The 22686-nt window shown below is 43.5% G+C and overlaps 1 protein-coding gene and 1 long non-coding RNA gene across 15 annotated transcripts in view; both read right to left on the reverse strand.

Annotated features, from left to right (window-relative positions):
* Positions 1-11127, reverse strand: part of LOC308478243 — a 205995-nt gene extending 194868 nt beyond the window's left edge. For 2 of the 14 annotated variants that reach the window (XR_013986919.1, XR_013986920.1), the window contains exons 1-2: positions 1912-1926; positions 1745-1778 (exon numbers count right to left, since the gene is read on the reverse strand). This is a non-coding gene — a long non-coding RNA (uncharacterized lncRNA). Of the gene's footprint in view, positions 1-1744; positions 1865-1911; positions 1963-4102; positions 4193-11051 lie in introns of those variants that run through there. The other 12 variants (XR_013986922.1, XR_013986923.1, XR_013986951.1 and 9 more) reach the window with 11 other exon arrangements.
* Positions 11128-18898: 7771 nt separating this feature from the next.
* Positions 18899-22686, reverse strand: part of LRMDA (leucine rich melanocyte differentiation associated) — a 755532-nt gene continuing 751744 nt past the window's right edge. The window contains 1 exon segment of the mRNA XM_081007691.1: positions 18899-21507. Within this exon segment, the coding sequence (XP_080863817.1) occupies positions 21428-21507 (80 nt within the window). The 3' untranslated portion in view covers positions 18899-21427.

Below are 22686 nucleotides of genomic sequence, written 5' to 3' on the forward strand. Positions count from 1 at the left end.
CTTGTAATCGAGGAATTGTTACCTCACTCATAACTGAAAGCGAATGGCTACATACTGTGATTGGTCACTACAAGATCCGTGAATGGCTGGAATCGTCCATGTGAATAAGAAAAGTAGCAGCCATTGGAGAAATTGTGGAAAAATGTGGTGCCAAACAGTGTGTGTGTGTGTGTGTGTGTGTGTGTGAGAGAGAGAGAGAGAGAGAGAGAGAGAGAGCGCGCGAGAGAGAGAGAGCCAGCCCAAAAGTATTTTCCAGGAAGGAGAGGAATCTATCTCCATCTGTTTATTTATTTTTTAGGTAGCTTCAATTTATGGTTTATGCATTTTAAGAATATTTTTGCATTTGTTATTTTCAATAACAAATGGATTTGGAACTGTGTTGAACAGGCCCCTCTCTCTTTGGTTAGTTGATAAGGTGCAAGAGGAGTAAACAGAATTGAAGCTTGGCACATTTTACACTTTTATCAACGTAAATGCTGGGGGGAGGGGAAACCTAGCACATAAATTGAGTCTGAAGCTTTTACAAATTGGCTATTTAAACCACTCCACACCTATAAATTGTACAGTGCTGGAGGCCATCTTTCTATGGCTATTGTTCTTCATGAAGCAAGACAACAAAACCTGGCAGGAGAGAACTAAACCCCCATTATATTGGAAAATGTATTAAACTGAATATTAAAATATTGCGAGGAGACAGAGGAGCAGGACCAAAAAAAAACCCCACAGTAAAAACAGAGGAGACTGCAAGATACAAAGATGATTTTGATTTGCATACAAGCTAAACCCATGGATATGGTGCATTTTCAGAAACTCTTCAAAACAGGCAATAAAAACACACAGCATATCTATAGACCTATCATAGTCTATTAAAATCGGCCAAGTTAGGACAAACACTGAGGATCAGGAAAGAGGCATAAAGAGAAGTCAGGGCTTTGAACACATCTACAAAGCAAAGCTAGACATATTGCTTACCTGATCACATAGGCCTTTAGACTGCCCCATTACTGGCTAAAAACCCCAAAGTTGATCAGTAAGAGATTGTACATAGACATGAGAGAGACTAAATGGGGAGCTGTTTAAAGCAGCTATTTTCATCCACTGCCTCTCAACCAATCAAGGATCAGGTGGGTGGAAGACCTAAAATTAAGTGCTGCTGGGGAAACTCAAAACAGGCTGATTTGGGGCCTTGTGCAGCTGTGCAGATTCATGTGGCAAAAAGCAGCCCAAGGCGCCTTGGACGTCGAACAGCGGCAGCCTACATAAAACTACAAACTTTCCCCAAATTACTTTGCTGTTTTCTAACTTTGGTAGACAAATTATGTATACCTCAATATTTTATTGGACTGAAGCCTCAGAGATTTGTTAAAATGAGCCTGTTCCATCATCCGATGTTGCAGTGCCCTGAGAATAATGCACATTTGGCTGTTAGTTACCGATACAGCCCGCGTATAATTTAGCATTTGTCTAACCTATTCAGAAGGAAAATATTGTTCTCATTAATTTACATTAGCAGCTGAAGAGAGTAGGGAAGGGGTTGGTATCCCTAGTGCTCTAGAATGTGTTGGAGAGAGGTTTGCAAGAGAGATTCCTGACTCTCTCGTAGTTAGCACAATGAGCCAAGCACATTAAAATTTGGTTAGACTTTACATGTGACCCCCATGGCCACCTTTAAACCAACTTCCCCCACAAAAAAGATACTTAGGCTAGAGTAAATAACAGATACCAAAATGTAGATCTTACTCACAGAGTTTCAGATGTTTCAGCAAACAAGTATCCATCTGTTGGCAAGTAAAATAAAGAAAGTGGTTCCAAACGACTTGAAAAGAAAGAGCTTTGCTTCCTTACTAAAGAACCATGCAGACTAAAGAAGCGGGCCATAAAAATCTCCTTTTGGAGAGATTTCTCACTCACCTGCTTTTCCTCACAGGTGGGAGCCTTTAATTGGCTGCAGCTTCTTTGAGGATGCAGAGGGAAAGAGAGGGAGCAAAGGCTTCTGGGAAATTGCTAAATCCCACCCACAGTAACTTGAGGGAGGGGCTCAGATGAACGCTTTGATGCACGCAAGTGTGAGTCAGCAACTGTATACAGTGGTACCTCGGGTTACATACGCTTCAGGTTACAAACTCCGCTAACCCAGAAATAGTGCTTCACGTTAAGAACTTTGCTTCAATGAGAACAGAAATCGTGCTCTTGCGGTGCAGCGGCAGCAGGAGGCCCCATTAGCTAAAGTGGTGCTTCAGGTTAAGAGCAGTTTCAGGTTAAGAACAAACCTCCAGAATGAATTAAGTACTTAACCCAAGGTTCCACTGTATTTACCAGAAGGAATGTTCTTGGGAAAGCGATTTGCACGTCAGAGCTGAGTTAAAACTGCTCACGGTTGTTTGCAAACATTTATTGCCGGTGCCGAACAACCCATTTCAGTGATTTAGGCGCTCATTGAGAAAATGCTAAATTATTTCTGATGCCCTCATTCCCCCATAGTAACATCGCCATGAATCTGAATCTGATTGGCTAGGTCCTTTTTTTTTGTACAATAAGCTCCACAACCTATGTACATTTATCTTATGTGTATTCAACTTCATGTATGTGGCTTTTTAATAAAAAACTAATAAAAGGGCAGAAAGGGAACGGGGCTCTGGGAAAGATGACTCTGGCGACTGCGCTCACCATTGAACCCAGTGCGTTTTGACTATACGTGATTTTAGCTTTAGGCACAATCCCTGGAACGTAAACGCCACGTAAATTGTGGGCTTATTGTATGCCATTCACTGGGTCATCCCTGATTGAGTGGGACCATCTATGAGTCTCATCCAGGAAAGCAGCAGCAGCAGCCGCCAGGACAAAAATGACCCCGTACCCAAATATAATAATGGGTTGTATCCAATGTGAGTCACACTCAGAGTAAATGCTGCAATTCCCAGCACTTTAAAAAAAACTATAGCTACCGAGTTTCTCCATAACAGTTAAAGTGGTATAAGAGTGTTTTAAATGTTTGGTGTGGATATGACCCAAGGGTCCATATTTAGTTTTTGCTCCTTTGATAGTCTTTGAAAGATATATGATGATATGGCAACAATATGCTGAATGTGATTAGGCAATCCTGAACACCCTGGTATTCCTGGAGAAAAAAAAGGAGGTAGTGATATTGATAGTATTGATACCAGTGCTCTTTTTCTAGAAAAAGAGGTGCCGGAACTCACCACAAACGCCTCTCTTGTTCTCTTATACAGTGGTACCTCAGGTTAAGTACTTAATTCGTTCTGGAGGTCCATACTTAACCTGAAACTGTTCTTAACCTGAAGAACCACTTCGGCTAATGGGGCCTCCCGCTGTCGCCGCGCCGCTGGAGCACAGTTTCTGTTCTCATCCTGAAGCAAAGTTCTTAACCCAAGGTAATATTTCTGGGTTAGTGGAGTCTGTAACCTGAAGCGTATGTAACCTGAGGTACCACTGTAATGGCAATGGCACCCACCTGAGAGGTGACGGAACTGAGTTCCGGCGAGTTCCAGCTGGGGAAAAAAGCCCTGATTTATCCTATTAGCGAAAGCTAAGCAAGAGAGATGCTGGCAAGAGGTTCAGTGTTTATCAGCAAGATGATTGTATCCTGGATTTAAGAACATAGGAAGATTGATCAGAACAAAAGGCCTTTATTGTCCAGAATCCTTTCCCACAATGGCCAACCAGATGTCTATGGGCTTCCCATAAGCAGTAGCTGAGCACAGCAGCTATATCTTCACTTGTGATTCCCAGAAACTGTTATTAAGAGGAGAGCTGCTCTTGTAATGGAGACAGGACATTTCTGCAGCAGGGTCTTTGCTCCTACATAGCAATTTCCCTACTTTTGCAGACATTTGGAGGGACAGTATTATGAAGGGATGAAGTTGAATAGGTACTGAACTGGTTTTGACATTTGAAATTGTTCATAAAAATATGTGAGTGGCTTCAGCTCAGCCCTGTCAAAAAATGTTGAACTACTTTAGAAATGTCTGCATGTACTTCACCTCCAAATTTGTCTCAAAATTCAGTTGTAATTCAGTTATCAGGCAGAGTCTGGTATTCTGAGGTGTGGTTTTTGTTCACAATCGTAAGAAAGAAACCCTACCTGGGGAAATAAGGTGAGGAAGGTGAACATTTACAGCAAGGCGAACATTATCATGGCACTTGGTTCATCTCCTTCTTGTCGAGAGTGATCCTTATTTGAAATATAATAAAGGATGAAATGGTTAAATACATCACTATTTTGCCAATAATAGGTGTTCGTATATAAGTCTAAATGGCAGTCAGGCTGCCCAGCCTATTGATTTTACTGTCTAATGGCTGAAAGAGATGTTATCTTGATTAATTAGAAGCCAAAAACAAATGCATCTTAGTTCTGTTAAATCTTCTCACATTTTCTCTCTCCCCCCTTTTTCTGTACTAGTGGTATTGTGTGGTAGACCTGCAGATGCCTAAACTGAAATAGGAAATTAACTTCAACACGGAAGGAGCTAGCTTGGTGACTTTATTTCAGCTGTCAGTAAAACTCATCCTGACAATATTATTTAACCCCATAATGCTATGGTCCTAGGGAGGATGTAAAATCTTTTCCGACACAATTAACATACAAGGCAGGGATGGCTAAATGTTGTTGGACTCCAATATGTTGTTGGACTCCAATTCCCATCAGCCCAAGCCAATGGTAATGATGATGGAATCTGTAGTCCAACAATACCTGGAGGCCACAAGTTAACCACCCCTGATGTAAGGGAAATGTCAGGATGTGGACAGGCATGGAGTGCAGTTTTGTGGCCGACAGGTTGCCAAGGATCTCCAGCCACAGTGCTTTGGAGAAGGGATGTTGACTTATCACCTTATGCTTGTCTGCTCTGTATTTGTTCCCTGTCCTGCTAAGTGGTGCATGCTTGGGAATTGCTGGACATTCAAGTCCTGCTGCCTCTCTGCCACATGCCCACACTTCCATTCCTGTCAAATCAGCTTTGCACTTAGTTTCTTTGCCTTGGTGTCAATTCAGCAGAACACAAGCCTGAAGCTGTTCTTTTCATTTATCTTAACTCTCTAGCCCCTGCACCTACCCTTCTGAAATTTTACAGCTTACTTTCCTAGGGGCATCTCTGCAATGTATGCCACATTCATATTAAAATCATTACGCACAAAAACTACAGGGAGGGAAGTCAATCGCTTTTAGTTCTCCCTCACAAAATCTATTTTAAAACTGCCTAGCAACAACAACATCAAAATCCACCCTACATCTATCCTTCTGAATTTTGGCAGGTTTCTTGCCAAAGGGCACCTCTATGATATGTACTATTTTCACACAAATTGCCCAGAAGAAAAAAATAGGGGAGATGAAGTAATCCTTCATTTAATCACTCACAAATTGCAAAGCCCTGCCCTTGCAGTACATCCACTGCAGCTGATCCTTCTGAAGGGAATACCATGCCTGCACATTTCTCAAAGTCTGCCAGAAAAATAAAGAAATAAAGAAACAAAAAGTTACATGGATACCCCCCGCTTTTTTGTCAAAACGTACACCAGCCAATACTGCAGCTGGCAAGGGATGGAGCTCTTCCAGTGGGATTAATCCACTGAGAGGGGGTGCAGAAAGGGGCCTTCTTATGGTGTCCATACTGTGAAACCTCCCCCCCGCCCCAACTTGAGATGGTGTCAACCAAACTGAGCTTCCATCACTAAGTTAACATATATCGGGGGGGGGGGGAACGTTCAGAATTCTGTATTTTAGCGTGGAAATACACATAAAATGCATGCAAAATGTGTACAATTTAAGTGCAAAATTCTAATGTGCTTTAAACAATATAGTCCACAAAGCATGGGGCAGAATAGACCTATGATTGCACATATGGGAAACATACACAGAACAGAAATAGGCTAATTTCCCCATTCCCAATTCAAACCAGATTGGTGAAAGGTGTCATAATACTGTCTCCTAATGAGTCGCTCCATTAAGGAAACAAATATCTACCATCTAGGAACGGAGGAAGAATTTGTTCCAGTCCAACGCTTCTGGACTTGCTTATGGGGATCAAATCACAACTTCTCTGAATTTTAGAATGTGACTTCGGTGAACGAAAAGTGCTTGCAAATTGTATATCTTATGGGAAAGGCATTGAAACACTTTGAAATACGCGTGCTTTCATGGAGAAAATGAGTATTTTGGCTAAAACTGTGTACAAAATGCATACCATTTCATTGTGGACTCTTTGGGCGTCGTTTCAAAAAGTCTACACAAAATGGGGCAGACCTGGGCTTGAGCACCAGTGAGACTGAAACTGGATCGAATAAAGCTGCTCTTTCCATCCCTACAACCGACCACTCTGGAATATTTACGAACAGTTTCCTTAACAAAGTACTGCTAATGCAACAGCCTTTAATACCAGCTTCACAGAAGCACTGTATTCAAAGGTAATATACTAATTGCGAGAGAGGGATGATGCTGTCCTACTTCGCTGCAGACTTCTTGGAAGTTCCTTGGTAGAACAGGATGCTTGACTTTACACACTTTGATCTGATCCAGCCAGGGTCTTCCTTTGTCCATTTGGGCTGGTGGGATGGATCAAAAGAAGTCTACAGTGATTTTGTGTAATAACATATCCAGCAATTGCTTCTCCTTGCCAAGTACTGAGACTTTCAATAGCAGCCATCCCTGAGAGCCCATTGCTGCGTATCTGCAGAGCTGCCTATTCTTTTACCCTTAAACGAAACATTTTGCTCAAAATGTTAATTCTGCCAAGTGTGGGGGACACTCCTACCATGTTGTGTGTGTTTTGTATACCAAATTGTTCCACGTTAGTGTATGGGCAGGAAGGAGGGTGTCCAGAAATGTTAAGGAATTCATGTGTAGCCGAGTTCTGCACATCAGTTTTGAATGCAGCACATAACAAAGGTCAGAGATAGCCTGGCGCTGTGTTTTGTGTGGTGCATCTGTTCTATGAGAAAATGTGCCCAAGTTTCTTTTTTTAAAAAAACAAACAAAACAAAAACATTGCTGTAAAAGCCTGGTTACTGCTGAATATATTTCTAAATGACAAGGTTTATTTGGCTGCCTTTTGATATGTTTAGGGGAAACTTGGGCTGACAGTTAGAGGAGGCAGGAAGAGGGGACCGCAGCAACTTCCACCCAAACAGAAAATGTCAGCTCTTCCCTCGCAAGGATGCAAAAGCATCCTGATGAAAAAAAGAGCAGACGTTTAAAAGTTTCTGACATGTGTCACGAACGCAGCCATTGAGCCAGTCCTGCTGATGTGGCTCAAGATGACAGCATCCGAGCCACTGAAGCTGGCTGCGGGACATTCAAAGTTTGGTGTGTGTCACATCGAATCCTTGTCATGTCACACTGGAAAGATTAGGGGGGGGGGGAAGAGAGAAGACAAATGGACGCAGGCAACAGCAATAGTTCAGAAACTTAAAACAACACGCTCCCCACTCGTCTAATTGATATTATGAAGCAGCCATAACATTGGACCAGCCACCCAACATCTGAGTTCATAGAAGGTCAGGGTGGATTTTTCTTTTCGGATTAATTCCTGCAAGACACAGACAGTAATTTGTCAAGTTCTTGACCCAAGCACATCTCCTCTGCATTCCAGAAAGGATATTTTCAAGCAAGAGATGGTCCTTGATGTTAGTCACTGAGCCATTGCCCCAGCTGCTCCCGAGGTGTCTCTAAGGGAACCACATGTGTTCACTCCAGATGGTCACCTGACCCCTAGTGACCTAGACTAGATGTCAGTCATACAAAGGATTTGGATTGTTTTGTTTGAGTATCTTCTCTTCCTCCACAGGAGTTGTGATCGGGATGCAGCCTTAATACTTGGGAACTTTTGTTGCAATAGACTGGGGGGACCTGTGCTTTCCCAGAGCTGACTTTGTGCCCAGATTTATAAACAGTAGCTGTGAGAGACCAGTGGAAGCCAACTCTTAGGTGCTGAGGTCCCTTCGCCCCCCTAAAATATTTGAGGGGCTCAGGACCCCCACAAGGGTGCTGGGCGTTGCCATTTAAATGGGGTGTGTGTGTGTTATGCAGGGCAGGGCTTACTCCCCCACAATATTTTATTAAAGTTGGCACCTCACTTAGGACCGAAGAGCAGGGTGTGATTTGCAAACAACAACACACCAATTGGAGATCCCAGAAAAGCACAGATAGAAGTGAGAGTGCCTGTCAGAGACCCCAAAAGGCTGCCATTGCTGTGAAAATGGGGTGAAGAGTGAGGGTAATATAGATCTGCATCATACTCTAACAATCTGCAGAGCTAAAGGAAAGGGAAAGAGGGGAACATGGGACCAAAAGTATCACGGTGGCAGTTGGACGGGATCACAAGGGTCATCTAGTCCAACCCTCCCTCCCCGCAATGCAGGAATCTTTTTGCCCAATGTGGGGCTCAAACCTTTGACCATGAGATTAAGAGTCTCATGCTTAACCAACTGAGCTATCCAGTTGCCCAGTTGCTTGAGGAGACTTGGAAGAAGCAGAGAGGTATCAATCTGAAATTAGGAATAGTGGTAAAATGCCTGATGCAGAATAGAAATGCATAGAAATGCAACAATCTACAAGTAATGCAAAGGTGTGCATGTACTGCAGCTTCTGGCTCTGATGAAACATTTCTAGTTTCCAACAGGTTAGGCCATGTGCTGAGAGAAATGTAGCTAGAGAAGGGGAGCCTGAAAGAAAAAAGTTTGGCAGGAGAAGGTTCATGTGAAGCAAACGTTCTGTGTTCTTTTTGCTGTGCCAACATCATGACAGTACTTTATAGAAAATAATTTTGTATGCCATAAACATATCTAAATAGCTCCCTCCCCAATAAATTGCTTTCATTGCACATATTACTGAAAAGCCCCAATTCAGAAGAGGTGATGGGGTATCCAAAGAATTATAGTTAATAGTTATTCACTTGTCATTGATTTCTGCAATCGAGGGTGTGCTCTCTGTCTACCTTCTAGTTTAATATGAGCAGCACATTTTTTTTTAATCTAATGGCCTTGGAGGTGAAATTCTGTGGATTTAATTTTAGCATTTTCCAAATACAATCAGACTGTGATAATGTGACTCCTCTGGCAAGTGGCATTTTTACAAAAATCCCTCTTATTAAAAAGTCAGTAGCACCTACAGGCTATGAGGCTGGTTTCCACTTAAATCATTTGGCTACCTAGACAGAGTGATAAATCAAGCACAAGGCAGGGACTTACAGATTTGCCGTATATGTGCTAAACCAAGCTTTGAGAGAGGGGCACAGGGACATGACAGTGGGATGGTGTAAATGGGGAGAGAGAGTGTACAGAAAACAGAAATCTCCCCCTCAAACGCAGATAAATGTTTTAATTTGTTCCTTTTCTTTCCTTATTTGCTGTTCAACATTTGGACTAGCGCAGTTAAAGACACAGCCCCCCTCTCAGCCTTAAATGTGTTGCCATTTAGCAGAGGAGACCCTGAAGGAAAATTATTTTCAGATCCAAGAGAACAGGAATTGTTCATGATAAAAGCTTTGGGGATTATTATTTAAGCAAGGAACGCAAGTATTTCCCCCTTCCCAAACTAAGTGCAGGCTTTGTTTCATTTGCACCTGGTATCCTGTCCCTAAATCTGTTTTACAATTAGACTTATTTTGGGATCTTACCCCAACCTAATGAAGTCAGCTTCCTGCAAGTCAAGCATCCAGTCGCTCCTAAACAGTGGACTAGGAAACAGTGCTAAATTCCATCTCAAATAAAATGTAATCTGAGATGGATTCCTCAGATTTGTGGGATTGACTTCCATATCAAAGGCTGGATGAATCTACTGGTTGCTGGTGAGTTATGTGGCCTGCCTAGTAATAATAAGCAAGATGAGTCATGGAGCAGCTTAGAGATGTCTCCATGTCATGCTAGGCCTCATCAGCCATGGACCTTAGCATTCATTGTGGTGCCAGATTAGCAATGTCATTAACCAACCCAGTCCCTTTGAGTGGTATGCCTAGAGAGTCTCCTGTGGCCTAGGAGTATCCCTCAGCTGCTGCACGCACAGATGCCCCCAGTACTGATCACATCATTCTTCTCAGGCAGAGTTGCCATATGTCCAGGATTTCCCGGACATATCCTGAATACTGCAGCTGCAAGCAGTGTCCAGGCGGAAATTGGTGAAATCTCCAGGATAATCTGGACGTATGGCAGCCCATGTCAGCAGTGTCGTTTTTTGCTGATTTTCCTCAGAAATACTCAGAAATGTCCAGTGTCCCTGTGCTGTGCTAGGTAGGCTTCTTTGTGCCTGCCCAATGGCTTACAGAATCAATTCTGCTTTCAAGATCCAGTCCAATTTATTCTGGAGCAAAATAATCTGAAGTGAAACTGGGGAGGGGGGTCCTCTATCTCTTCTGTGAACTAGTGAAGGCTTGACTACTATCATGGCAGGTTGCTACAACTCAGTATGGACCTACCCTGCAACACTGGGTGGCGGCGGGGGGGGGGGGGGGGAGACTCACATAACTTGTTTCAACAAATGACCACCCCACCACACACACAAAAATAGCTGATCAGTTTTATAGCATTTCTTCATTAGCTACCACTGAAACCTGCTGGGGGGTAGCAGCCAGAGGAGGAGAACACAATCCATGATTCTGGTGGTGATGACAATGACCACACACACATACCCTCACCAATTATGCATATGCTTTTTGTGCTCTGGATTACAATGGTTATGATGGTTGTACAGCTACTTGTATTTCCAAATGGGACAAGGGTTTGCACTGCAGACAACGAAGCTAAGAGATTCTCTGTGTAATGTGAACAGAAAATGTAAGAAGGTGTCAGTTCTATATGCCAATGGATGGAGACATGGGCAACTGACAAGGATGCCTGTTTGGGAAAGTAAGGCAAAGTCCCTAGTGCAAAATCCTTGCTGAAGCCAACTCTATGGGGCTGACGGTAGCTCAGTCCCCCCAAAGTATGTGGGGATGGGGCTGAGCTCCTCCCCACCCCTATCATGAGGGGCCGGGTCCCACCAGGCCTCCAATCATAGTCCCTAGTGTCCCATTGTGCTTTCTGTTCTCTTCATAATAATTTACCTGAGCCCAAGGAATTGAGGCCATGACACCCCTTGTGTCTAGGCTGGTGCCAATACCTGAGCAAACTTAGGGTCAATCCCTGCCTGCTTGGTGGACAAAATAAAACCCAAGGGAGGAGGAGTGAAAGTGTGCAAACCATGTGTGAGTGGCTGCCTAGCAACTACTACATAGCTTCCAGTGTTAGCTTCACTCGCAGGATGGAATGTTCTGGAAGGTATGACTAGGACAGTGGCTGACAGTGATGCTGCCAGATCCTTGATGACATAATCTGGCCTCAGAGTTGTCCTCAGCACTGTTCCTGCAAGGCCGGCGACAGTGTTCCCGCTCTCAAAAGAAGGGTCTGTTTCAGGACACAGAGGCCACAAACTCATCAGGCATCACATATTACTTTAGAACTCAGGTGCCCTCATTTTTTATCCTCCCTTGCCATCGTATAAATGGAAGAAAAGCACTGGCTGGCAAAAAAAGAAGAGCGCCACAAGTGAAAGAAATACGGCTCCGCACAAGGCAGACCCAGAATTCACTGCAGCAGGGGGTCAGAGGGCTAAATAAAGCAGCTAGGTTATTAAAGAAGGCTAGGGTGAATTTATGATCCCTCACTAGCATGTGCAGCTCTGGGCAATAGGATAAGGACAACCGGATCACCAAAGCTTCAAGGGTTCTACCTCCCTCATCTCATGAATCAGAGTGAGCAGCCTGGAGGCAGGAGATGAGAAATGGCAAGAGCAATAATCTCAGGGAATGGAAGAAAATCCTTGAGTTTGTCATTCTTGATGCGCATTACATCACACCAGCAAACTGCTTATTTCTTATGGGCATGGGGTCATTTCGTGATCTCTCATACGCCTGCCTAGTGCCTTGATGACAGGAAGAAAGGAGCCACCGCACAGACTGTTTACAAAAGGAATACATGAATATAAACACAAAGACGACCTGTATGTCTACACATGTGTGTACCACACACACACACACACACACACACACACACACACACTGCTTTGACCTCTAGGCACCCATCCTCCCCCCCCCCCAAAAAAAACACCACACTCATGAAAACACACACATTTTTTAAAAATAGTGGGTAGAAAGGGAAATGATGCTATAAACGTGGAAAAATCCCAAAGCTCATGCAACCCCAAATGTGTATTTCGTTATTTGTTCTGCTTATTTGTTCTCCTTATGTCCCATCTGTCTGTATCTGTACTAGATCTGAAATTGTTTTACATATGAAATTGCTTTAATTGTTCTGATTAGTGAAACTGTATTTTTGTATTGTTTTTGCATATGAAAGTGTTTCTCCTCCTCATTGTTTTTATATATGAAATTTTGTAAAAAAAATAAATTGGTGATTATGTTTTCTATTGTGAAATTGCTTCAGGATATATTATGGGAAGTGATTCATAAACAGAATTCAGCAAATAAACATACTCAAAGTGACTTAGAAAATAATAAAAAAACCAAAAAACTGATTTGAAGCTGTGTACCCACAACATTATGCACAATGCAAAGCTACCCTAAAGTTTCTAGATAAACAGTGATGTTCAGTGTGCTAGCATTGGAACTAGAGATGCTAGAGAAATAGTGATGTTCAGTGTGCCAGCATCAGTTCAAACTAGCATCAATCCAAAAGGAAAACTAAACCACATTTACTTCACAGTTAAGCAGGGGTGTGTGTATTGAAGGAGCCATTGTACATGTGTGGATATCAGCCTCACGAACAGGACTTGAAGGGTGTGTTTTCCTGTTGGGAAACCAGACAGGTAATGTGCATTGGGTAAAGACATCCTAGCCCCTTTCTGGTGCATACAACAGCATGCAAATGCAACTTGAAACATGGGGAGTGGCCTTACTGCATTCTAAGCTGCTAAGGTGTCCAAGCATCAAAAATGACAGAGGGAAGAGGGATGGCCAAGCAGAGAGCTACTTGAAAACAAATTTGGGGGAGTGGGGACTCAGTAAAAACCCTCTGGGGAGATGGAGTCCATCTGCAATCTACCACTCAAAGGGGGCCAATTCTATTTACGTTAGCCAGTCAGGATAACCAGAGAGTGTGGACAGGGAAGGGCCAGTGCCAGCATCCGCCCCGCCCCAATCTTGGGAGTTTCCCCTGAAACCATAGGAACTTAGGGGCTCCATTAGTTTCTGTGGGTGTGTAGTGGGGGGGGGGAGCTTTGGGGACAAAACCAGAAGCTGGAGGCTGAAAGCCTTCATCCTACAATTTCACCTCTTCCCAAGGACCCTTTCCCACCCAATAAGACTCCATTAGTTCTCACGGTGGCATAAAAAAGAAGTAGTTTGGGAGCAAAATCTGCTGATACAGATGCAGTTGCAGAAGTAAATGCACCTCTAATTCTGCATGAGGACTCTCAAGTCAGTTTGTTCAGTTTGCATCTTTTTTCTTTTTCTTTTTATAGGGCTGGCCGGATTTGCATTTCCTGGACTAACACACAGATCACACCACTGTTCTCCTTCAGTAATTGTACATTTTCCAAATTTTGGAGTATTGTTTTCAAATGGAAATTATATGTATACACCAAAATGCATATAAAATGTATATTTTTAATGTTAAAATGTGTACAGAAATGCATACTTTGGCACAACGTGCATATAATGATGCTATTTTAGGATACGGTGGTTGGCTCCTTGCGATCGGGAGTCTAAGAGTTAGTGTGTTAAACTCTCCTTCCACAGGGAAAGGCTGATCTTTCAGCTTTAACTGTGAGCTACTTTGTGGATGTAACAGGAAGAAGCGCTAAGTCCACAAATGGCTGACTCAGGTTTAGAGTTTCCAGTTGCGCCTCAAAGTCATCACTATGGTAAAGGGATTTATTTTGTGTGAATAAACAGCTTGCCTCCTTTTGGTGCACCATGGAGACCAGCAGACTATATATGTCCTCATTGTAAAGGGAGGTGTTGTTGCAAGCTAGGCCCTTACATCTCGGCTATTTCCCTGAGGTGTTGTAAAAATAATTGTGTTAGAGCACAGTGGAAGGGGTGGGGGGACACTCCAAGCTAATGAAAGCAGGTCTTTTCAAAGGTGTCTGTGCTTTAAAAAAAAATTTTTGTTGCCCTCCCCACCAGCCATGATCATCTCAAGTCAGTTAAAGAATGAGAAACATCCAGGCCCTGCTTCACTGGGGCAGGAGTGTGGAATATTAGGTAGAGATTTTAAAAATAAAAAGTGAGGTGGAAGGTGATCTCTCTCTCTCTCTCTCTCTCTCTCTCTGTCCTCCTATCAAACTCAAGATGGATGAGCTGAATGCATCTGCCTTGCAGATAAGCCTGCCTTACAGAAGAATGAACAAAAACACATTTTCCTCAAACAATTTTGCCTTGGTCACATTTTGACAAAGCCCATGGAGGGAGGGGAGGGGCCAGGGGGAGGTATATTGTTCATTTATTATTAGATTTGTATCCTGCCTTTCTCCCCAAAGGAGCCCAGGTTCAGCAAACAACCACTGATAAAACACATTAAGAACTCCTTCAAAAATTCCAATACAGATGCAGACTGGGGAAAATCTCAACTTAGAAGGCTTGTTGAAAGAGGAAAGGTCTTCAGTAGGTGCCAAAAAGACAACAGAGATGGCACCTGTCGGATATTCAAGGGGTGGGAATTCCAAAGGGTAGGTGTCCTTTCCTACATTGTGTGGATAAGATAGTGTCTTCAAAAGGCCCTCACTTTCAGAGTGCAATGATCAACTAGGTATTTAAAGAGTGAGATTATCTTTTCAGGTATCCTGGCAGTACAAGGTTGTATACACCAAAATTGACACCTTGAACTTAGCCTGGTAGCTAACTGGTAGCCAGTGTAATTATTTCAAACAGTGGGGTAATTTGCCAGCAGTATCCTATCCAGGGAGCATTTGGGTGGCAGCTTCTGGGCCAACCTCAAGGGCAGCCCCACACAGAGCACATTGCAGTAATCCATCCCAGAGGTTACCAGTTAATGCACAACAGTGTTCAGGCTATCTCAGGCCAAAAACAAGTGTAGCTGCCTCACCAACACAAGCTGGTGTCTAAAAGTTTTTGGTATCACTTTTATAAGGGTGAGGATTATGGCAAAAGGATCATGGAGAGCTTGCATGGTGGTGTATGCAAGGACATGCATATTGCATCCTTGGGCAGATGCTGGGACCCACTGCTAACCACAGCATCTTCCCGGTTTATGGATCCTGGGCATGCTAAAATGAAGCACTGAACATGTGGGAACTACCCATGGTTAAGTTCCCGTCTCCCAAATGCCTGATGTTTTCAAGCCTTGTAGAACAGCTGTTAGTCTCAGCTAACACTGCGGGGGCTAATAGCCAGTGATGCTTTTTTTTTTTTTTTTTGGAGTGGGGGGTTGGAAATGTCCACTCAAACCAGGATTTGGGAATCAGAAAGGCATTCCATATGATGTCATTCTGATTCACTTGGACTCGTATGTGACATTGGAAGAGCTCCCATTAAGACGACAGTGTCTCCAAGCAAGTTTAAGAGGTATCAGCTTGAAGGTTTGCATAGTCTGTTGGGGTGGGGGGATGGGGGTTGGCCAAAATCACTCCCCCCGCCCCCTACTTAGAAGTGTGGTGGGTGAAGCTGCTTGCCTCAGCGTCTTGGAGTTTAATTTCAACCCTTAAAAGTGTGCCAAGAGTTAATAGCCTTAAAAGTCACAAAGTATAACTGGCCATCCTTTTGTAAAAACGCCATAAATGCCGCAGCAGTCAGAATGACTTCACAGCAGTACAATAGGTGCCTTCATGGCGATCTGAATCCTGCTGCTTTATAGTTTGCAGCAGCCACACTCAGGCTCTTATTCCTTGGCAATTTCCCTAAGCTAAAAAAGTCTGTGTTCTGCCAAGGAGCTGACACTTGGTGTAGCTGAGACATCCAGCTCTTTCAGGAGAAAGATTAGGCTACAAATCAAAGTCAGAGCCAGCCACCTAAAAGGGCTGCAGAAAATGACCAACTTTGTATGCAAAAATGTGGCTTGGGGGGGGTGTTGTTATTGCACTCATGTGCCAAGTACCCTGGGCTGCGTGCACAGCATTGGGAATGTTGCAGCGCGGGGCAACTAAAAATGATCAAGAGCCTGAAGCACCTCTGTGAGGAAGGACAATATTAAAAATAATGGGCCCAATTCTAGTCCACTTTACTCTCTGCTCCAGAGTTTCAGGTTCCCTTTCTTTTTTGTGATCTTGCTGTCCTGTAACAATAACTGTGTGGAACTGTTTCGAGATACTTTGCTAGCTTTCTTGAAACCATTTTGACTTACCTTGAATTTCCATTTTCTTTTTTGATGTTTCACCTGAAGAGGAACCTCTGAATTCAGCCTCAGGCATGGTACTTGGCCCTGATGCTTTGTGATTTAAAAAGAAAAGCAAAAAAAGATAAAGAAACATACACAGAGACTGCACAGAGTCTAATGCCTTAGCATAGGGTGGAATATATATCAGAAGTTTTTTTTGTTTTGTTTTAAGTCCTCAGAGCAGATTATTTAACCAGCTTCATTTTGTTAATGACTCAGTGGCCGCCAAGGCAAGGCTTTGAATGGGACAAATGGCCTGCTATAGCGATACTACTAGCCTTCCCTGAGAGACCAGGCATAATTGGTTATGCAGAGGTCCTGGGAACACAATCTAAGAATAATTCTCCATGGGCCAGCTGAATCTGAAAGAATTGAGGAAGTGACAGTTTCACAGGGAAGCAAAGGCTATAAACACTGCCACTCTTTCACAAACCAGATAAGTGTCAGAAATATTCCCCTCACCCTTCAGCACAGGAATGTGCTAAGTACACAAAAGGGAACCAAAGGGAAATGGGGAGGGGAAGTGGGGGCAGGAGGGCATTTTTCCAATGGAAAATTGTGGGTAAAAAGGAAGGGGGGCACGTTCAGGGTTTAGAAAAAAAGCCTTATTCTGGGATTGAAATGTATCATCCGAACTGACCATGACGGGATGAATCACCTTCTCTGGTGTACTTTACCTGCACAATTTGTTTGGCAGTGAAAAGCACTACCACCTAACCGCTGGAACCCCAATCCAGACAGTCAGTGTTTTGCCATTTAAAGAAATAGAATTAAACACACAGAGTGTTGTGCAAGCTGTTGGCATTCACGTGGTTTCACCACTCCTCTCCAATTTCTCATCTACCATTGGGATAATATTATTCACCAAAGCAATTCACAATTAAACAGAAACAGCCCCATGCATACACTGAAAAACCCTGCAATTGGAGTTTCCAATGGCACTAGCAGAGGTCACAACAGAAACATCAAATGCGTGACACAAGGGAAGCATGATTCCTAATTGGTCCGTTAAGGATTGATTAAGTGGGTGTCCAAGGTTAATTGTTATTAAACTGGTCGATTATGATTTGGCAAGGAAGGCCTGGAGGTTCCAGTGTGCTTCTCATTTCTACAGGAGAAGAACGGGGGCCTGAGAGGGCCCCACAGCAACTGGGGCTCCTCCTGACCTAGATGGGCACGCTCCCTGCTCTGCCACATTCCAGGGCAGCACAAGAGAGTTTTGTCTGGGTTGGAAAGGATGCAAGTTGTAGGGAGGCTTCTTATGCTTCTACATACAACACAGGCATCCAAGGGTCGTAGAGGACATGTGTGAAATATCTGAGGCCTCTCAGCCACCTGCGCTCCTCCAAGCCTGAAAATACTTACTCCTCCAAGTAAGTAATGCAAAGTGTGTGTGGGGGGGAGCAGGGGGTCCTGCTCAGATTGGGAAGAGTTGCTACTGCCGCCTCCCAGTGGCATGCCCACAGCAAAATTCTTCCTTTTCCTGCCAACAGCGCCTGCTGGGCTGGACGCAGCTTTACCCAGCTATGCCCACAAAAGACAGTTGGAACAATGCTGTCGCAAGCTAGTTTGGTGTTGACTCAAAGAATCATGGGGCATAAAAATGAAGGCTGCCCAGCTCTGATTAAGACAGGCAGCCACTTGGTCTCTTCCAGCAAGTGAAGGTAGAGGCAACCAGTGGCGGAGGAAGGGGAAGTGGGCCGCCCCAGGTGTCATCACTGAGGGGGGTGGCAAAATGACAAAAATATGAGTTGTGGTTTTTTTTAAGGGCTCACAAAACTTTTTAGTTCAGTCAAAAATCTAAACAAAATGTGGCTGGCACTGGGCACCACACCGCAGGGGCTGGCAGTTACCACAGGGCCTGCAGTGTGCCCAAGCGACACGTCTGTCCTGGGAGTGACATGGTGGCTTGGGCGCCTGCAGGCTCAGCACTGCCTGAAACGTCTGCCCTCCGCCTCTCCCTCAGCCGCCCTACAGCTGAGGGGGAGGCAGTGGAAAGGCTCCATGCAGCGTGCCCTGCCCCCATGGGCGGCTCACCCCACTCCCGGCTGCAGGACGCGCGCGCCGCCCCTGGCACCCGAGCAGCTAGCTACGCTGCTGGCTACAACAGGCAGAGAGGCAGGATCCTGCAGGCATCAGCCTCAGTGGGCCCTGCCATTTGCCCACCATGCCGGGGGCTGAGAACAGGCTTGAATAGCAACAGAACCTTTGCATGCTATTTTATTGTTTCTTAGCAAGGAAACTGTATATATGTACTGATTTTAGTCTACTGCAGCCAAACAAAATAAAATAAAAAGGTATGCCAGACTTTGTGTAGCTGAAGCGTTATATAATTATGCTGATTTTAATTAAAGTTGCTATATGCAACATTGAAAAAGCAAACAAACAAACCTCAAAACAAATTAGGCTGGGAATAATACCACGCTCTGGTCACAATGCATTCTCAAAATACTTCTGCCTCCAAAGGGTGAAAAGGCATTTCTGAGAATGATACATATGGTTTTGACATAACAACATACCATTGCAGTGGGAGAGGGGGAAAAACACCAAAGTCATGTGGTCAGTTTGCAAGTGCATTTTATTGTTTGAGGCAGGGTTAAAAAGTCCTTGATGTAGACAAGAAGAGATATCCAACCAGACTGAATGTGACACAAGGTGATTTCAAACACCCCTGCTTTGAACTCCACTGCCATGGTCAAAACATGTACTTACGATTCAAAACAGCCAGTCAAATGTAAATCTGTACAGCTCGCGGCTGTTTTGGGAAAATGGGTTCAAGTTCCCCCAAAAACTTTTTTTTGCGTGTATTAATGTCATACCAATTACCCTCAGGCCTCTAATTTTAAGCCTTTTGGATCACGATTCAGTTTAATAACAAATTAATAGTTCCTGAAAATGGATTCCGGTTTTTGACCCACTGTAAAGCAATTCCTTTGCAGTCAACTCGTGGTGTAGAATTCTCACGTTGATATTCTTCTACATTTTCATATATACATATCTGTATGTATTAAAATGCAGACAGAACATGATACCGGAATGGTCACAATCCTCATATACACTCAGGAATGTAACTGCAGGACTCACGCACTTGCATCCAAAATATAGGACTTTTTTAAAACTTAAATTGGCTCCCAATGTTAAACCTGGATTCAGTCTTTCTCTTGACCTATTGCTATGTGAACGTGGAAACGGAGCTCAATGGCACTTTCTGTATGTATGCAGATATAGATAGATAGGTCTGGTTAGTTAAGGCATAGCCAAAATGCTGCCCTGTGGAAATGGTCGGATTTGAACTCCTGACTATTTGTCAGGGGTTATGAGAACTGGAGTCCAACAAACATCTGGAATAAGTCAAGATCTGCTGACTACCCTGGGTGAGATGCTCTATGACTTTGTGTGGTATAAATGACTGCTATTGAAAATATGGTAATCAGCTAGTGACCTGGTTTAGTATTTGCAAACACTAATTCCCCCTCCACATACAAAAGTTAATATATGGGTGGATAAGACCACCCTTCACATAAGGCCATGTGATCTGCCTTTCCACACTGTGAGCATGTCCTCAACCCAGAATGTGAATGGGGGTCAGAACCAGATGTTACAAGGCTGCCACTGAAAACAGCAGCCCAACACCTTATCTGCCTCTCCTCTCCACTAGTAATGTCAAGACATATGAAGCATACAATGTGAACATCCCTCATACTTCCCTGCAAGGAGCACAGGTGGAGAAGGGAAACCCAAAGCATGATCACGGTTTGTACTGCTAGGGGTTACAGAAGCAGGAGAAAGGGGCAGGAGATCTGACCTGGCTGTTTTCAGTTGCAAACACATGTCTACTGTAATGGTTACTTTCAGCCTGAGACCGCTAACCCATTTCACAGAAGACTTTGTGGTCCCTCAGATGGTAATAGCTTTCATTACACAAACATGAGTTGGTTTTATATTTAGGGGATTTTATATCTATCCAAAAAAACAGAATACGAAACAATCCTTTCAGAAAACACTTTAAAAAGACGATAGTTTTAGTTCACAAAAAGGCAAGAGGTGTGGTTAGCTCCATTTGGATCTATGCTGATGAGTACCGTAGTTAATAAAAGGACTGTCAATACTGCTTAAGGACATACAGATACATCTTTTGTGGTTCTGATTTCCACAAGTTAAGGTTAGGGGAGAGGACTTTGGCTCTTTTGTCCCTTCTCCTTTCCCAAAATTAATCCGGATCAGCAGTTTTTGTTGCTGTTTCCCTGCTCTTTCCATTCCTGCACTTTTACCTCCAAACCTCCTCTTTGCAAAAAAAAAACGACAACTATGAAACCAACTCCTGCCCAAGGAGCTTGGAATTAATATTAACACTTCCGCATGTTATCAAGTAATTTCCACCACCCCTCCAGCATTTGAAATTAAATCACATTTCTGACAGCTTTTGTTATTTCCCCCAATAAAGAAACACAAAGCCACATACAGCATGGCAGCATTGTTTGTGCATCTACCATAAACACTTAATTCCTGAGAAAAAATAAAGGCAGGTAAGGAGGGGGTGCTCTTTGAAATTTCAAGCAGCAGCCAGGTTAACTGTTGTTGTTTGTGTGTGTGTGTGTACGCGTGCACTCTCCCTCACACACTCTCACACACATGCAGACACAGTCACACACAGAGCTTTCTTACTCAACAGGCAAGCTGCAGATAAAACAGGGCTGGTTTTGTTAAAAGCAGCTGAGCATGCTCAGTGAGGCCCCAGGTGTGACCTTTGCTCTTCTGCAAGCAGCAATTGGGCCAGGCAATCCATCATGGTGTTCTTCCTGTCAGGCCTGGTGCTTCGCTGCAGCTGTCTGTCACACTGGTGGATGGGACCTGCTTAGAGGCAATCATGTCAATCTCTATGTGACTACTCAAGCTAAAGCAGAAGGATGATTTTGACAGGTCTGGCAAAGTCAGCAGAAGGTACTGGAGGACTTTGGTTTACACAAGCTTTTTTTTTTTAACCCCTTTTAAAGATGTGGATGAAGTTTGTGCTTGTGTGTGTGTGTGTGTGTGTGTGTGTGTGATGTGTGTGGCTAACGTGGATGGTTTTGCTGATGCGGAGTTCGCCTCAGAGCTGGTCGTCACGGATGAACCGGTTGCCTTCAGATTGCTTCCCGTAGTAGACATAGCGGCATTTCCCTAGGACACCTGCAGCAGAAGAGAAACGAAAAGGTTAGCGCTTAGTGCATTGGTGTAATGGTTGCATGTGCAAGGAGATCGGGGCAGGAAAAGGTAAAGCTAGGAATTCCGTTCCGTAAAATGTACTGTATAAAAATAAGACACCCATCCATGTGACGATGAGAACAAAAAACTCCACTCATATATTATGCAAATAAAGTTTAATGCCTCCCTCATCTCCCCCCTCACTTTGTCTTCCTCTCCTTCCCTCTCTCCCCCCACCCCTCATTAACTACAACCAAAAATGTCTCAAACTGACTGTAATTGATTGATATTAAAGATGCCAAGACTTAAAAACAGAGATACTGAATGTACTTTTGTTACCTATGGAGAATCTCTCAGTAAACTGCTATATGCTTAACAGCTCTCAAGGTGGAGGAAGAAGCTATTGGCCTGGATTGGACTAAACTCCCCAAACTTTTATATATGTGTGGGTTGGGGAGCAAAACTGGGTCTTTCTGCCCTGCCCACTGTGGATATCTGTCCTGCAGGGAGTTCGAAAGCTCAGGATCAACAGCCCCCCCCCCCAAGGCTCCCTTCAAATACACTTAGCACACTTGGCTTGAACTTACACCATTGAACTCAATGGGAGACTTATTATTGAGTCAACATGTGTAGGTGCGCACTAGAAATACATTTTAAAATAAGTATTTTTGGAAGAGTATGATTTGAAATGCAAATTTTTATTTTGCAATTACACTTATCTACTTATTTAACTGCATTTTTTAAAAAATAAATAAGTCATATTAATGCATGAAATTGGAAAAGACGTATGGGTGAATGGAGTAAAAGTGTCAGGACCAAGAAAAAGACTGATTTACCCATTCCTCAGCCATTTCCTAGGAGTCAGCATCTACGGAAAACCAGGCTTTTATCTTCTAGAATGTCATTTTCCCATAACACTGTGGATATCATTACCCCTTTTCATAAGGCTGAATGTGCTTTCAGATTCTAAGTATCAAAATTTAAAGACCACGAAGTGTGTTTTTTATTAGCAATAGTTTTGTTTTGTTTAATTAGCAACATTCCTCAGACTCCTTTGGCAGACGGCACTGATAAAAGCCCTCTGCGAGGGCTGCCATGTTTCTCAGAAATTGGGACTAAGGCTGTTTATGGAAATCCTGGGGAGAGAGTGCTCTTTGATGAATG

Source organism: Podarcis pityusensis, assembly GCF_964106645.2.
Source record: "Podarcis pityusensis genome assembly, chromosome: 5".
NCBI lineage: Eukaryota > Metazoa > Chordata > Lepidosauria > Squamata > Lacertidae > Podarcis > Podarcis pityusensis.